At 39.7% G+C, this 16,450-nt stretch overlaps 1 protein-coding gene across 2 annotated transcripts in view; it reads right to left on the reverse strand.

The window, feature by feature from the left end:
- Positions 1-12,405: 12,405 nt before the first annotated feature.
- The window catches only part of SPAG1 (sperm associated antigen 1), an 87,635-nt gene continuing 83,590 nt past the window's right edge, over positions 12,406-16,450 (reverse strand). For both annotated transcript variants that reach the window (XM_025001876.2, XM_059874376.1), the window contains 3 exons: positions 15,019-15,183; positions 13,565-13,936; positions 12,406-13,460 (listed from right to left, as the gene is read on the reverse strand). In XM_025001876.2, coding sequence (XP_024857644.1) covers positions 13,329-13,460; positions 13,565-13,936; positions 15,019-15,183 — 669 coding nt within the window. In that variant the 3' untranslated portion in view covers positions 12,406-13,328. The remainder of the gene's footprint in view (positions 13,461-13,564; positions 13,937-15,018; positions 15,184-16,450) is intronic.

The raw sequence follows: 16,450 nt of genomic DNA on the forward strand, positions 1-16,450 counted from the left end.
CATCGCCAACCTCATGTCCATTGAGTCACTGATACCATCCAACCCTCTCTTCCTCTGTCATCCCCTTCTCCTCCCGCCTTCTAGCTTTCCCAGCATCAGAGTCTTTTCAAATGAGTCAGTTCTTCACATCAGGTGGCCAAAGTATTGGAGTTTCAGCTTCAGCATCAGTCCTTCCAAAAAATATTCAGGACTGATTTCCTTTAGGATGGACTGGTTGGATCTCCTTGCAGTCCAAGGGTCTCTCAAGAGCCTCCTCCAACACCACAGTTCAAAAGCACCAATTCTTTGGTGCTCAGCTTTCTTACAGTCCTAATTTCTTGTGAGATTATTTAATTTTTAAAATTTGCCTCAATCGCTGTTATTAATATATAATCTATTGTTTCCTAGTGATCTGGATACTGTTTATGATGGAATTTCTAGATTTCCACCAAAAAGTCTGCTGGGATTTTTATTGTGATTCCATTGAATCTGTAGGTCAATTAGGGGGAAATTAGTATCTTGATATTGACTGTTTTTACCCATGAACAGCACATTTTATCTGTCCATTTATTTAGTTTTCAAAATTTCTTTAAACAGTGCTTTTTAGAGTGATTTTTTTTTAAATCTCAATTTCTAGTTATTCTTTAATAATATATAGACATACTTTGTTTTATTGCACTTTGCTTTGTTGTGCTTTGAAGATATGGTGTTTTTACAACTTTGAAGTTTTGCGACAGATAATGGTTAGCATTTTTTTTTTTTTTGCAATGAAGTATTTTTTTAATTTATTTTTAATTGAAGGATAATTGCTTTACAGTATTGCACTGGTTTCTACCAGACATCAACATGAATCAGCCATAGGTATACACATGTCCCCTCCCACTTGAACATTCCCCCCACCTCCCTCCTCATACCACCCCTCTAGGTTATTACCAAGCCCCAGTTTGAGTTCCCTGAGTCATGTAGCAAATTCCCATTGGCTATCTATTTTACATATGGATGAAGTATTTTTTAATTAAGATATGTACACTTTTTTAAACATAATGCTACTGCATACTTACTAGACTACAGTATATTATAAATGTAACTTTTGAGCAAACTCAGGGATATAGTGAGGACAGGGGAGCCTGATGTGCTGCAGTTCATGGGGTCACAAAGAGCTGGACATGACTGAGAAACTGGACAGCAACAACTTTCATATGCATTGGGAAACCCAAAATTCATATAACTCACTTTATTGTGATACTCACTTTATTGAAGTGGTCTGGAACAAAACCTGCAATATCTCCAAAGTTGCTTGTATAGAAATACAATAGATTTTTGTAGATTAATCTTGAATCCTACAAATTTGTAAGTCATTTGTTAATTCTAATAACTTTTTGACAGATTCTGTAGGATTTTTCTACATAGATAATCATGTCTACAAATAAAGACAGTTTTATTTCTTCCTTGCCTCTTTTCCAATCTGGAAGCCTTTAGTAACTTTTATTTTTTGCCTTATTTCACTGGCTTCCACCTCAAATACAACATTAAATGGGAATGGTTAGGAGTAGACATCCTTACATTGTTTCCAGTTGCAGCACAGAAATATGAAGTCTTTTCACTCATCCTTAGCTTTCAGTCCTTCTGGTAAATTCTTTTTTTTTTAAATTTATTTATTAATTTTAATTGGAGGCTAGTTACTTTACAATATTGTAGTGGTTTTTGCCATACACTGACATGAACCAGCCATGGGTGTACATGTGTTCCGCATCCTGAGCCTCCCTCCCACCTCCCTCCCCATCCCATCCCTCAGAGTCATCCCAGTGCATCAGCCCTGAGCACCCTGCCTCGTTCATCGAACCTGGACTGGCGACCTATTTCACATATGGTAATAGACATGTTTCAATGCTATTCTCTCAAATCATCCCACCCTCACCTTCTCCCACAGAGTCCAAAAGTCTTTTCTTTACATCTGTGTCTCTTTTGCTGTCTTGCATATAGGGTCCTCATTATCATCTTTCTAAACTCCATATATATGCGTTAATATACTGTATTGCTGTTTTTCTTTTTGACTTACTTCACTCTGTCTAATAGACTCCAGTTTCATCCACCTCATTAGAACTAATTCAAATGCATTCTTTTTAATAGCTGAGTAATATTCCATTGTGTACATGTACTGTAGCTTTCTTATCCATTCATCTGCTGATGGACATCTAGGTTGCTTCCATGTCCTGGCTATTGTAAACAGTGCTGTGATGAACATTGGGGTACACGTGTCTCTTTAAATTCTGGTTTCCTTGGTGTGTATGCCCAGCAGTGGGATTGCTGGGTCGTATGACAGTTCTATTTTCAGTTTTTTAAGGAATCTCCACACTGTTCTCCATAGTGGCTGTACTAGTTTGCATTCCCACCAACAGTGTAAGAGGGTTCCCTTTTCTCCACACCCTCTCCAGCATTTATTATTTGTAGACTTTTGGATAGCAGCCATTCTGACTGGCTTGAGATGGTATCTCATTGTGGTTTTAATTTGCATTTCTCTGATAATGAGTGATGTTGAGCATCTTTTCAGGTGTTTGTCAGCCATCTGTATGTCTTCTTTGGATAAATGTCTGTTTAGTTCTTTGGCCCACTTTTTGATTGGATCGTTTATTTTTCTGGAATTGAGCTGCATGAGCTGCTTTTATATTTTTGAGATTAATTCTTTGTCAGTTGCTTCGTTTGCTATTATTTTCTCCCATTCTGAAGGCTGTCTTTTCACCTTGCTTATAGTTTCCTTTGTTGTGCAAAAGCTTTGAAGTTTAATTAGATCCCATTTATTTTTGCTTTTATTTCCATTACTCTGGGAGCTGGGTCATAGAGGATCCTGCTATGATTTATGTCAGAGAGTGTTTTGCCTATGTTTTCCTCTAGGAGTTTTATAGTTTCTGGTCTTACATTTAGATCTTTAATCCATTTTGAGTTTGTTTTTGTGTATGGTGTTAGCTGGTAAATTCTTGACATGCTTAAAGGGGTGAGCTTAGTTAGTGTCTGAATTGGATGGTTTGTGCTCCACCCCCCTCTCAATTTTTAAAATTGAGATATAGTTAGTTCACATATGAAATGGAAAAAATAGCAAACCAAATCAATTTGGTTTGTGCGTCTCCTGTCTGGTTCCGCTCACTATGCCGTGAAGCATGCCTGCAGTGGTCAAGTTGCTGTTTCCAGTGCCCTGTGCCGCTGGGACTTCTACAGTAAAGTAATTCAGTCAGACTGAGCTCTTCTTCTCATCAACCCAAGTCAATATGAAAACACAGCTTAGACTTGACCTCTTACTGAAAATGTTCTTGATTAACTCTGGCCCATTTAATAACTTTGACAGTGACTTGAACATTTTATCAATGCCTTTTTTTTCCCCTACCAGAGCCTCTTGAACTTGGTTTTATTTTCCGTTTCTTCCAAATTAGTTATAATCTCATTAAAAGCAGGAGCTATCATTTTTATGTAGCCCCTACAATACTTTATTCTGAGGGTCACAAGTAGTTTAGTTCACTCACAATGCTTATGTATCTCATATTAACTAGTTATAACACACTTGGCTTCTAGGACAGTGGGTGAATATTTCAACTTGCCTGAGAATCACAAGAAATACTTTTAAATTTAGATTCCCAACCCCTTGAACTCTAAGATTCTGAAGCAAATATTCCAAGAACTCCTGTTTGAGGAATATTTAGAGTGTCATCATAAACTTCTCAGTAACAGGAGCTTTTCTAATCTGAATTTTGGAAACCAGGGCACCTTAAAACTCCGGGAGTAAACTCCAGGAGTTGGTGATAGACAGGGAGGCCGGGCATGCTGCAGTCCATGGGGTCGCAAAGAGTTGGACACAACTGAGCGACTGAACTGAACTGCGGGCACCTTTTAGGGCAGCATCCTCTAGGTTCATTCATTCAACATTTGCTAAGCTCCCACCAACCTGTGCCAGACTCTGACTATCTATCAGTGTTGGCTCACTCTCAAAACAGTGAAGGTTAGAAAAGGCATGTGCTATTACAAATAGGTTGTTAACCTCAACCTGTGGAGTAATCTCTTGGCTGTTGTAACATGACTGATTTCCAGCAGACGGCACCAGACTGCTCCTCTGGCTATCCTGTCTCTTTTGGCTGAGTTTTGATGTGTGTGACTTATCCAGTGAGTGAACACAATGTGGTCTGTAAATATTTGAAAAGAGCTTTATTATTCTTTTCTAACAACATAGGTGAGATCATAATACTTATGGGAAGAAAGAAATTACACCATGAAAGGTAAGAGCAGGAACTGGTGAAGTAACACCAGGCATTTTACAAGAACTTTGTAATCCTACAGCTCCGAGTGGTCGGAAGGTATCTGTCCGCGTTTTTTGCAGATGAGGAATCTCAAGTCTTCATGAGGCCTTCTCAGCCTCTGTGTACAGGGAGAAGTCTGCGTGGAGGGCTGTGTGCCCGCTCCTGCATACTCTGGCCCGGAAGTGATGGACTGCTTCTACCCCTACCCTGTTGGCAGAAGTGGTCACCTGGCTCTAACCCGTTACAGAGAGGCTGGAAAGTACAGTGTTGTGTGTGCCCAGAGCGGGGAAGAAAACCAGGTACTGGTTAAGAGTGGTAATGCCTGACTAGGGAAGGAACTATTTGTATAATTAAAACTCTGGTATTTCTACCATTTCAAGTGCAGCTTCCTGCTGTATCCAGCTGTCATTCCTTCAGGCTTATCACACAAAGCTTATGCTCCACTGATACTAAGATGAGATGCAGTTCCCCGAGCAGGCTCAGTTAGTCCACCCTTTCATTCAACACACACCTTCAACATGCATCTTAAGGCCTTTGTGTCTCCTCTTTCCTCTGCCTGGTACATCGTTTTCTCTCATTCAAATGGGCAAACTTGAGCTGCAACATCAACTCCTTGAAACCTTTCCTAACCCTCTCACAGGCAGGCCTGGGCATTCCACTTGCTCTGAGTAGCCACCCTAAATACCTCAACTTGGGTACTGAAGTTGCTAATTTACATTCCTCTGCCTCCTCTAAGCTGTAACTCATAAAGGCCGGGTACCATACTCATTATTCCAGTCATATATTTAATACTTTCCATTACACAGCACAGTGCAAATGCATTCAAAAGAAAGCCTGTCCAGGTTTGAATCTTAGACTGTTTGCTACATTTGTAGTCCTTGTTAATTTACAAAGATTTAACTTAAATTTTCTGTGTCATGGTCTAGTCTGAAACACAGTTGTTATACAGATTAAACTAGACAACACGTGATAAACTAGGCACAGTGTCTGGCCAAAAAGTGAAGCTGAAAATAAATATATGCAATTATTTTTAATTGAAAATATATTTGGCATGTAACAGTGTATACATTTATACAGTATGTTACTTGATACATTTATATACTACAATATGATTGCCATTGTACTGCTAGTTCACACCTTTATCACATCACATCATTATCATTTCTCCTTTGTGTTAGGACTAATAAAGCTCTAGCCTCTTAGCAAGTTTCATGTTTATAATATTGTTATCTAAAGTCACTATGCTGTGTTAGATCCAGGACTTATTTATCTACTAGTTGTTACCTGGTACCCTAAACAGCATGTCTTCTATTCCCCAGCCCTAGTCCCCGGATATGCACCAATCTACACTGCTTTTGTGAATTCAGCTTTAAGATTCCACACATAAGTGATATCATACAGTATGTCTCTGACTTGTGTCACTTGGTATTTTAGAATACCCTAAGGTCCATCCATGTTGTTACAAATGGCAGAATAATATTCCTTTGTGTGTGTATGTGTGTGTGTATATATATATATATATATATATATTCCATATCTTCTTTATCCATTCATCAGTTGATGAGCACTTTAAGAGTATCAGGTCTTATAAGCTTTTGATCTATTTTGAGTTAATTTTTCTGAGTGGAATAAGTGAAGTCCAATTTCCTTTTTCTTCATTTGTTTGTTCAATTCTCCCAATACCCTTTGTTGAATAGCCTACCCTTTCCCCATTGGGTGTTTTTGGTTTCCTTGTCTAATATCAGTTGGCATATATGTAGAGGTTTAATTCTGGGGTCTCTATTCTATTCCAGTGGTCTATATGTCTATTTTTATGCCAGTACCATGCTGTTTTAATTACTATAGTTTATGGTATAGTTCGAAATCAGAAAATACAATGTCTCAGTGCCGGGAGCCAGCACGGGAGTTCCCACCCATGACAAAGGTCATGCGGAGAGGCCTGATATGCAAAGGTGAGTCAGGGCTCAAGGGGCCCCCTGGACCTGCCCGAGCATCTACCCCCAAAGCAAAATCTGTCTTACTATTTCACAACTTTCACTAACACTTCTGACATTAACAGGGGGCTATCCCCGACCACCCTTCTCTGTAAGAAAATCAACTTAAAACTCTAGTTAATAAGTCTCCTGGGCATAATAGGTGTGTTTCAATTCAAGCCCCTCTGATGACTTTCTAGCTTGCCTGACAGGTTTGTTTGGACTCCTGCAGCTATGCATGTGATTGTTCACAGCCTCCCAACCACGAGAGGCATGGGAAGCTTAAGATATTCTAACAATGCAGAGCTTCTCAGAGAGTTAAAATTGTTAGAAGTAGTAGAGGATTTCTTTGTTGAGCTAATGCTTGCTGCCAAGTTTCCATATCCCTTACCTACTGTGTCCCTGGGAGTGTATTGATTAATATAGTTGGTATATAGAAATGTAAGTAGTAGCTTTAATGTTTATAACCTTGGACCCTTGAGTTAATTCTTTTCTTGTTATAGCCCACCACACTTTTGCCCTATAGGAATGCAACTTTATCTAATGCTTTCGGAGGGTGGCACCTGACTTTAGAATAATCACCTTTAGAGAAAAATAAGTTTTCTGAAGAAAGGGTCATAAAATGTTAACAGGCCTCCTGGCCAGAAGATGATGTAAATTACCTAAAGCTTTTGCATATGATACGTTTGTAGAAAAAAAGCCTGGCTTTGATAAGGATCGACTGCTGACCTTGTATGACTCTGCCTGCCGCCTCTCCCCGCCCATTATCCTCTATGCACAACTTAAGGTATAAAAACTACTTTGGAAAATAAAGTGTGGGCCTTGCTCACTGAAGCTTGGTCTCCCCATGTCGTTCTTTCTCTTTGCTTTTCCTTTTCAGGCTGATTCCCTGGAGTGCAGGGGCCCTCTGCATTCACTTTCCTGCCTGGGACCTACTTGAGAAGGTGCCCAGGGTGGGGCACCTTCCGTGATTCGAGAGGGAGCCTGTGGCCTACGTGAACAGAGCAAGTCCCATGCTGGAGCTTTATTGGCTTTCTGCGTAAACCAAGGAATATCAGCCTCTTTTCTCTCCTCTATTTTCTCAACTGCAAAATTCTTTCCTTATCTCTTTCTCCTTTTATCTATCCTTTTGCCGACGCCATCCTCCTGAGGGAATCCCTGGATCCAACCGGGACTGGACCCCGCGGCACCTCAGCTTTCTCTTTTCTCTTGTAATTGTTTTAATTGTTGGGGCCTTTAGTGGTTCTAAACAAATTTGGGGCCTTTTTTTTCTATTTCTGTGAAAAATGCCATTTGAATTTTGATAGAGATTGCACTGAATCCCAGAAAGATGGCTTTGGGTAATATGGACATTTTAACACTATTAATTCTTCCAATTCATGAGTGGGAGGATATCTTCCCATTTGTTTGTGTCATCTTTGATTTCTTTCAACAAAGTCTTGTAGTTTTATATAGATCTTTCATTAAATTTATTTCATTAAATTTATTGCTTTTGACGCTATTGTGCATGCATGTACATGCTCAGTTGTGTCTGTAGCCCGCCAGGCTCCTCTGTCCATGGCATCCTCCAGGCAAGAACACTGGAGTGGGTTGCCATGCGTTCCTCTAGGGGATCTTCCCCACCCAGGGATCAAACCCACATCTCTCTTGTCTCCTGCATTAGCAGGCGGGTTACTATTAGCACCACCTGTGAAGCCCATTGTGCGTGGGATAGTTTTATTTTTCAGGTGTTTAATTATTAGTGTATAGAAATGCAACTGATTTCTATAAGATGAGTTTGTATCCTACAACTTTACTAAATTTGTTGATTAGTTCTAACGATATTATTGGTTGAGACCGGGATTTTCTAAACTGTCATCCCTTGGTGTCTATGGGGGACTGATTTCTGGAATCCCCCCCAATACCAAAATTCATGTATGCATAAGTCCCTTATTTAAAAAAAGGGTGTAGTACAGTTGGCCCTTTCATGGATTCTGAATCTGTAGATCCAGTCAACCCCAGAAGTCAATCCATGGATAGTGAGGGCCAACTGGATAGAAAATCATATCATCTATCTGCAAATAATGAAAATTTTACTCCTTTCTTTCCAATTTGGATGCCTTTTCTTTCATTGTCTTGCCTAATTGCTCTAGTGAGGATTCCCAATACTAATATTGAATAAGAACAATTGTCTTGTTCCTAATCTCAGAGGACTTTCAATTTTTTACTCTTTAGTAGGTTTGCTGTGAGCTTGTCACATATGGCTTTTTTTATGTTGAGGTATGTTTCTTCTGTATTTAATCTGTTGCAAGTTTTTATCACGAAGGGATGCTGCATTTGTTATATGCTTTTTTTCTGTACCTATTGAGATGACTGTGGGATTTTTTTTCATTTCTATTAATATGGTGGATAACATTTATTAACTTGCATATGTTGAACCATTCTTGTAGCCCAAGGATAAATCCCACTTAGTCATATATTTAGATGCTCCCATGTTGAGTGCATATCCCCATCTGTATGATTGTTATATCTTCCTGCTTATTGACTCCTTTTATTATTACATAATGACTCTCTTCGCTTTTTATTGTTTTTGGCTTAAGGTCTATTTTGTCTGATATAAGTTTGCTATCCCAGTTTTTGTGGTTTCCACCTGTATTGGAATATCTTCTTCCATCCCTTTATTTTGGGTCTGTGTGTCTTTAAAGTTGAAGTGAAGGAACTTCCTTCTCTTGAAGGAAGCATATAGTTGGGTCTTGTTTTTTGTTTTGTTTTGTTTTTTGTTGGGGGCGGGGATGGATCTTGTTTTTTAATCAATCCAGCCACTCCTTTTAATTGATGAACACATATGTAAGGACTTTCTATCTTACTGTTTTCTGGTGGTTTTTATTTCCATTGTTTCTTTTCCCTCTGCTTCTGGTTTTTTTTTTTTTCCTTCTGTTTCTTTTTCATTCATTTTCATCTTTGTAAAGTGGTTTTCCATGATGGTATGCTATTATCCTTTTTAAAAATCTTTCATGAATCTACTCTAGATTTTTGCTTTGTTGATTACCACAGATCAGATCAGATCAGTCGCTCAGTCGTGTCCGACTCTTTGTGACCCCATGAATCGCAGCATGCCAGGCCTCCCTGTCCATCACCAACTCGCGGAGTTCACTGAGACTCACGTCCATCGAGTCAGTGATGCCATCCAGCCATCTCATCCTCTGTCGTCCCCTTCTCCTCTTGCCCCCAATCCCTCCCAGCATCAGGGTCTTTTCCAATGAATCAACTCTTCACATGAGGTGGCCAAAGTACTGGAGCTTCAGCTTTAGCATCATTCCTTCCAAAGAAATCCCACGGCTGATCTCCTTCAGAATGGACTGGTTGGATCTCTTTGTAGTCCAAGGGACTCTCAAGAGTCTTCTCCAACACCACAGTTCAAAAGCATCAATTCTTTGGCGCTCAGCCTTCTTCACAGTCCAACTCTCACATCCATACATGACCACAAGGCTTACCTAAAACAGCTCATAGATGACAGTCCATTTTACACTGATAGCATCTTCATTTCCCCATGAAATTTCCACCCTCACTCCCCTCCCTTTTATATTTTTGATGTCATAATTATCTTTTTATGTTGTATATTTGTGAACAAATTATAATAGCTATAGTTATTTTTAATACTTTTCCTTTAACCATTATCTATAATTAAAGTGGCTAATAAAGCATCCTATTATAGAATTTTCTAAATTTGAGTACATATTTTTCATCTTTACAGGTATAAAGGTGTTTTCATGTCACTGATGAGCCTCTCTTCATTTCAGCTTGAAGCACTCCTTTTAACATTTCTTGCAAGGCAGGTCTAATGGTGATAAACTCCCTCAGCTTTTGTTTGTCTGAGAAGGTATTTTTCCTTCCTATCTGAAGAATAACTTTGCTATATGGAGTATTCTTGGTTGGCATTTTTTACCCTTCAACACTTTGAATATGTAATTCTGCTGTCTCCTAGACTGAGGTTTTGGTGAGAAACCTATTGCTAATCTAATGGATGTACCTTTGTAGGTTATACTCATACTCCGTCGCTCAGTCGTGTCCAACTCTTTGTGACCCATGGACTGTAGCCTGCCAGGTTCCTCTGTCCATGGGATTTTCCAGGCTAGAACACTCGAGCGGGTTACCATTTCCTTCTCCATTGTAGGTTACACGTTTTTAACCCCCTGGCTGCCTTTAAGATGCTTTGATTTGTAGTAATTTCATTACAGTGTGTCTTGAAGAAGGCATTTTCACATTTAGATAACAGGGTGATCTATTAGCTTTGTGAATTTGGGTGTCCAAGTCTCCCCAGGTTTGGGAAGTTTTCAGCTAATATTTAAGTAAATGTTATGTCCCCTTCCCTGTCTGGATTCCCAATTCTCCTAGCATATATCTTCTCTCAAATCCCATAGATCATACATGCTTTCTTTGCTTTTTAAATTGTGATTTATTTAAAAATTCTCATCCCCTAAGTCATTTACTGTTGGAAGAAATGCACTACTGCAGAGGCTGTCCAGTGCACTCTTTATCTCATGTACTGAAATTTTCAGCTCCAGAGTTTTATTCTTTTTTTGTGATTTCTTGGCAGAGTTAATTTTGTTCATGTATTTTCATTCCTATTATCATTAAGCTATCTTTGAGTTTTCCTGTAGCTTTCTTCAAAACAGCTATTTTGACATTTTTATCAGCTACATCAGAGTATTTTGAGGCTTTGAGCTCAGTTGTTGCAGAATTATTGGTATCTTTTGGGGGTGATATATTTTCTTGATTTTTCATGTTCCTTGTATCTTTGTGTTGCTGCTTCTGTATCTGAAGTAGCCGACCTCTCCTTAAGTCTTTACTGGTTGCCTTTAGACGGTACTGGGGTACTGGTACTGATCGCTGGTGTTGCTATATGAGGGGTTTCCTCGATTTCTGAATGGGTAGACCTCCTCCACTCTTCTTGTTCAGCCTTGTGGAGGAACTCTGATGTTTCTTATTGTTCCTAGAGTTCACCAGAGTGGCTGCTGGAAATCTCTCTTTTGTTTTCTAGAAGGTAGTGTTATATACAGCTCCAACTGCAATTTCTCTCTTACCTGCACACCCTGGTCCACTCTTCTGCGAATCCTCCAACTACTGAGATTGCTCTCACTGCCTGCACGCTCAGAGGCATGCCACAGAATGGGAGGGGGTGTGGGGTTAGCACTTGGGGATGCCCACAGACCCAGCGGAGAGATCCCTGAGTGGTACTCCCAGAGACTCATGGGCAGACTTCCTGCTGAAGTTCTGAAGCAGTCTGCAGGAACTGTGCTCCTTTCATGCCCTTGATATTCTTGCCTGCTTCCTTCACCTCCTCTTCCCTTCCTTCCGTCATGGAAGTGCCACCTCTGCTGGTGCTGCTGCAGAGAAACAAGTGTCTCCAGGTGTGACCCCAACAGTTGGGACGGCCCACTGCTTCCCACGCCTCCATGGGGGAGGCTGTCCCCTGCAGCCAGTACTCGGTATGTACCTGTTTCCTTTTTATCTTTCTACTATACAGTTACTAACACACTCCCTCATTTGCTTATACAAAAAAACTATCATTCAAAAGGAGAAAACTATTTTTTTTTTTTTTTTGCTTGAAGACTAGAGTTAAATACCCATCACAGTAGATTTTCATTTATGAACTTAGGAAAGAATAGTTTAAAAGAAAAATTGGGGTGGGGGGCGCTTCCCTGGTGGCTCAGTGGTAAAGAATCTGCCCGCCCAATGCACGAGACGTGGATTGGATCCCTGGTCTGGGAAGATCCCACGTGCCAAGGAGCAACCAAGCCCATGCGCCACAAGTACTGAGCCGATGTTCTAGAGCCTGGGAGCCACAGCTACTGAAGCCCACATGCCCTACAGTCCCTGCTCCACAACAAGAGAAGCCCCTGCAAGCTGAAGCCTGTGCACCTCAACTAGAGAAAAGCCTGCACAGCAATGAAGACCCAGCACAGCCGTAAATAAATAAATAAATATTTTAAGGAAAAATGGCAGTTTGAAACCATTTCCCCACAACACTTTAAATATTCTTTAATTATTAAATATTAGATAAAATAATAATGGGTATGGTAATAATGAATGTGATAGTCTTCTTTCATCTGCTCTTCTGAAGAACAAGAAAATGCTCCAGAAAAAAGAGAACTGACCAAAGACTACAGGAATAAATGACAGCACACTGATAGAGACCTGAATGTTTTATTGTAAGAAATACCTTTACTTTGACCCAAGTAACAAGCGAGCTCTCAATATAAAGAGTTCTTCATTTTCCCTTTTGCACTAAGGGAATAAATATGATCATGCTTAAAGGAGGAGGAGACAAAGGAGGGAGAAGTAATTTAAAATGTTTGGGGGAAATGTGCAAGTGACAATTCAAATAGAAATGCAGGCTTGGTTGATTTTATACAGTGCTGGTTCTGTTATTGCTTATATAAACAACACACAAGGGAAACCAGCCTTTAAAAATCTAGTAATAGAATTTTTGGCAATTTCTGCTCTTAATTAGTAGGCAATACTTCCATATTAGAAAAAAATAGGTTCCTCTTATAGCTCTAAATAACCACAGTTTATTTAATAATCATTTCATATTATAGACTTAAATGTTGTGTTTCATCTTAGAGGCCTGTCATCCACAAGTTAATATAAAATGGGATTTATATATATCTTAGCAGAAAATAAAGGTGATGTAATAATCACTGTTAATGATTTTCACTTTTAAAAATGAACTATAAAGAAATGACATTTCTATCAAACTTAAGAGGACTGCTTCATAGCCCAAAGAAGTAGAATTTAACTCAAAATTTTAACAAGTCATTAAGAGAAAATGTATAATATAAATTAAAATGCATCTTAACAAGTTCCAAATATACTTATTATTAAATATAAAGATGTTAGTTCTGGTACATAAGAAAATATTTACAACTAATAAAAAGCAGATTGTAGAATATACGTGTTCTGTGTATAAAAATAAGTAAAATATTTTATAGTCCAGACCAAGGGATCTTTTCTAAGCCAGGTTTTATCCATGCAGCTCTATTACAATACCATCTCACTGGCATTACCGGGACACATACATACATGGAAAAAATCTAACCATTATCTTGATTTAAAGATCATAGTCCCTTTTGAGGGCTTGTACATCTTCTAAAGTAAAATGTTTGTTGGGTGCATCTGAGAGGTCATCAAAGAGCTGCTTAATCTGCTCCTTTTGGCCTTTGCTAATTAGTGTCAACATCATCTGCAATAAGGGAAAAAATTATATCAGCTTATAAATGAACATTTTAAAGTTATAAGAACCCTAAAAGAATCTATCTCCACGAATGAGATATTTTTGCCACTTACCTTAAACCTTTCTGCTTTGCTCAGATATAAAAGATGCTGATACACCAAGGAGGGATCTTTATCAATAAGATGACTTTTCAGAGACTGGAGGAGGAGGAGGAATGTGTCCCCTTCAAGTTTGTTACTTAACAACACTGGCAAATCTTTCGGTTCAGTGATGGCTAGCAGGTGTGCGCAGGCTCCTTGATCTTTTCTCGTGCTGATGGCGTTTATAACCTGACCAAATTCGTAGGCATTGTTAGGCTTGGAGATCAGCAGTTTCTCATAGAGCTCTTGTGGCCCGTTGCTGGTGTCCCCATTCTCAGAAGCAAGGCCATCCATGGGGACCTCCTTCGAGGTCCTCTCAGGCTCTTCCCGATGGCCTTCACTCACCTGCAGGAGGAGGAGAATTACACCGTGACCCAGACAGCAGTGCCTGCACACACCCCCAGGTTACTTTCATTAAAACAGGAGGGAACTGAAAAACACCATGGGCTGTATTTTAGTCAAGTTCTAAGTGAAAAATATGTAACTTGCAATAAATCATAAAATCTCCTTATTTTTTAGGAAGAGAAGTTTTAAAGTCTAAGCATCCATTCATAAAAGTATTCTTTTTTTAAGGTTTAAAATTTTTTTTGACATTGAGAATAGGACCATGAAATTTTTATAATTTTCCATGAGTAAAAGCTGCTGTGTAAAAGAAGACCTATAACAACTTTATATCTCTTCTTCATGACAGATTTTATATTTACTTATTTCCTTATATTTGATAGGGACGTGAAGTTACATTTTTCAGTTCTCTTAAAAACAGTTTTTTTCTTCCCTCCTTAGTGGGGAAAAAACTCCCTTGCTTCTTTCAGGTATTAGCCTCCTACTCTTAGTGGAAATATAAGATGATAGACAGGTTGATATGAGCATTCATGGATACATAGGGATCCACGAGCTGACATTCTTCACTAAAGGCTACAACACAAGGCACTGGGTTATCTGAAATCACAAAGGCAGGTTTGGTTCTAGGGTGGTCCAGGACCCCTGATGAGGCTGATCTTGTTTACAAATACTAAGAAAGGTCTGAACTGATCAGGAACCTCTCTGGGTGTGGTGTGCAGGACGCTGAAACTGAATCAGTCCTCTAGGGTTCTTCAGGTCAATCAGGAAGCAAAGCTCAGTGGTCACAGGCTCACAGGGCAACCTGGATGGAAGCAATAAAACCACAGGCCAGGTGGCATGGAGGAAGGGGAGCACAGAAAGAAAGAATGCAGACACCCAACAGGTTCTTAGATCCAAGGTGGAAATGCAATGGCCAGTTACCACAACAAAAGAAAAATTTTGTCATTATAATCTGTTAAAATGTCTTCATTGATTACCAGGATAAAAACACAGAATTTTAAAAATTCATAGGAATATGACCTCAGAATCCCATATGAGTATAGGATCTCCAAAGAGTACTTTCAGAGATAATCAAATACACGTACCTCTTGAATCTCAATTTTCCTTCTCTCCTTTTCTTTGTTGAATGATGCTGTATTATCCTTAATATTAAGGATTCTGGTTACCTCTTCCAGTTCCATTTTTGCCTCAACAATACTTGGGTCTAGCAGGAGAACTTTATTGAGATCGTTTAAACTTTTCTGATAATTCTGAAAGCAGGAGGGCAGAGAAAATAATTCTCATAAATAAAAGGAGAAGGGGCACAGATGAGCCTGAAAGGGAGACTGGTGAGATAAGTACACAGAGCATGCACAGTAGGTTCCCATTAGTACCACAGTAATAAAGTCAGGCCTATGAGCTAAGTCTTGGGCTACGATACTATAATCCGTAACACAACAGGGGCTTCCCAGATGGCTCAGTGATAAAGAATTCACCTGCCAATTCACGAGACTCAAGTTTGATCCCTGGGTCGGCAAGATGCCCTGGAGGAGGGCATGGCAACCCACTCCAGTCTTCTTGCCTGGACAGAGGAGCCTGGTGGGCTACAGTCCACAGGGTCCCAAAGAGTCAGACACGACTGAGCAACTGAGCACACACACACGTAACACCGAAGAGTGAGCACAGAATCTGGAGTCAGAAGTTAAATTCTGTATCACCACAGCTTTCACTGTCCCTGACACACAGGCATTGTCTGCTAAATGAATGAATCAAAGAAGCAACAGCCTCGTATCAGCACCTACTAGCAGCAAAAACTTGAGCTAGACCCCACATCACCTTTCTGAGCTTCAGTTTTCTCATCTTTAAAATAGGAATAACAAGAGATTCTTCATTCTAGTTTTCACAGGGCTGTGCCAAGTAATAAATGAATTAATAAAACGTGAGTGGCTTACACCTACAAAGAGCTGGACAAATCTTAGTTGTTACCGTAATATCCTATTCCATAACACCCTTGGAGTTGTAAACTGTCCAGACAGGCTAGAGTCAATATTTATTCTCCCATAAAGAGTCAGGCAATACCTTGGAGAGGTGGAAGGAAATGAAAAGTGTTGTGTTTAACCAAACACTGCACGGAATATGGTGACAGAGGACACCACAAAATCAGCCCGCTGGTGAGAGGCCATATTCCAGAACTATAGACCAGACTCATGTTCTGATTAAGCCAAAAGTAATTCTGTGAGGAGGCGAAGAATCCCAGTGATGTGTAACCTCTCAAGTATTCGTGACATATAATAATAGCATGCACTGGACACGAAGCACAGGTAAAATGAGTTAGTGGTTATGTGACATTCCTGGGGGACTAGCTGTAAGGACACAGCCCTTCCCACTCCACCCAGCAATAGACCAGAGCAAGAGCGATGTGCTTAAAGGGACAGCCTTAAACTGCTCTAACTTATTGTTTAAAAAAGGTGAATTATTTACGAACTGTATAGTACATCGGGCTTCCCTGGTGGCTCAGAGGGTAAAGCGTCTGCCTGC

Source organism: Bos taurus, chromosome 14 (assembly GCF_002263795.3).
Source record: "Bos taurus isolate L1 Dominette 01449 registration number 42190680 breed Hereford chromosome 14, ARS-UCD2.0, whole genome shotgun sequence".
NCBI lineage: Eukaryota > Metazoa > Chordata > Mammalia > Artiodactyla > Bovidae > Bos > Bos taurus.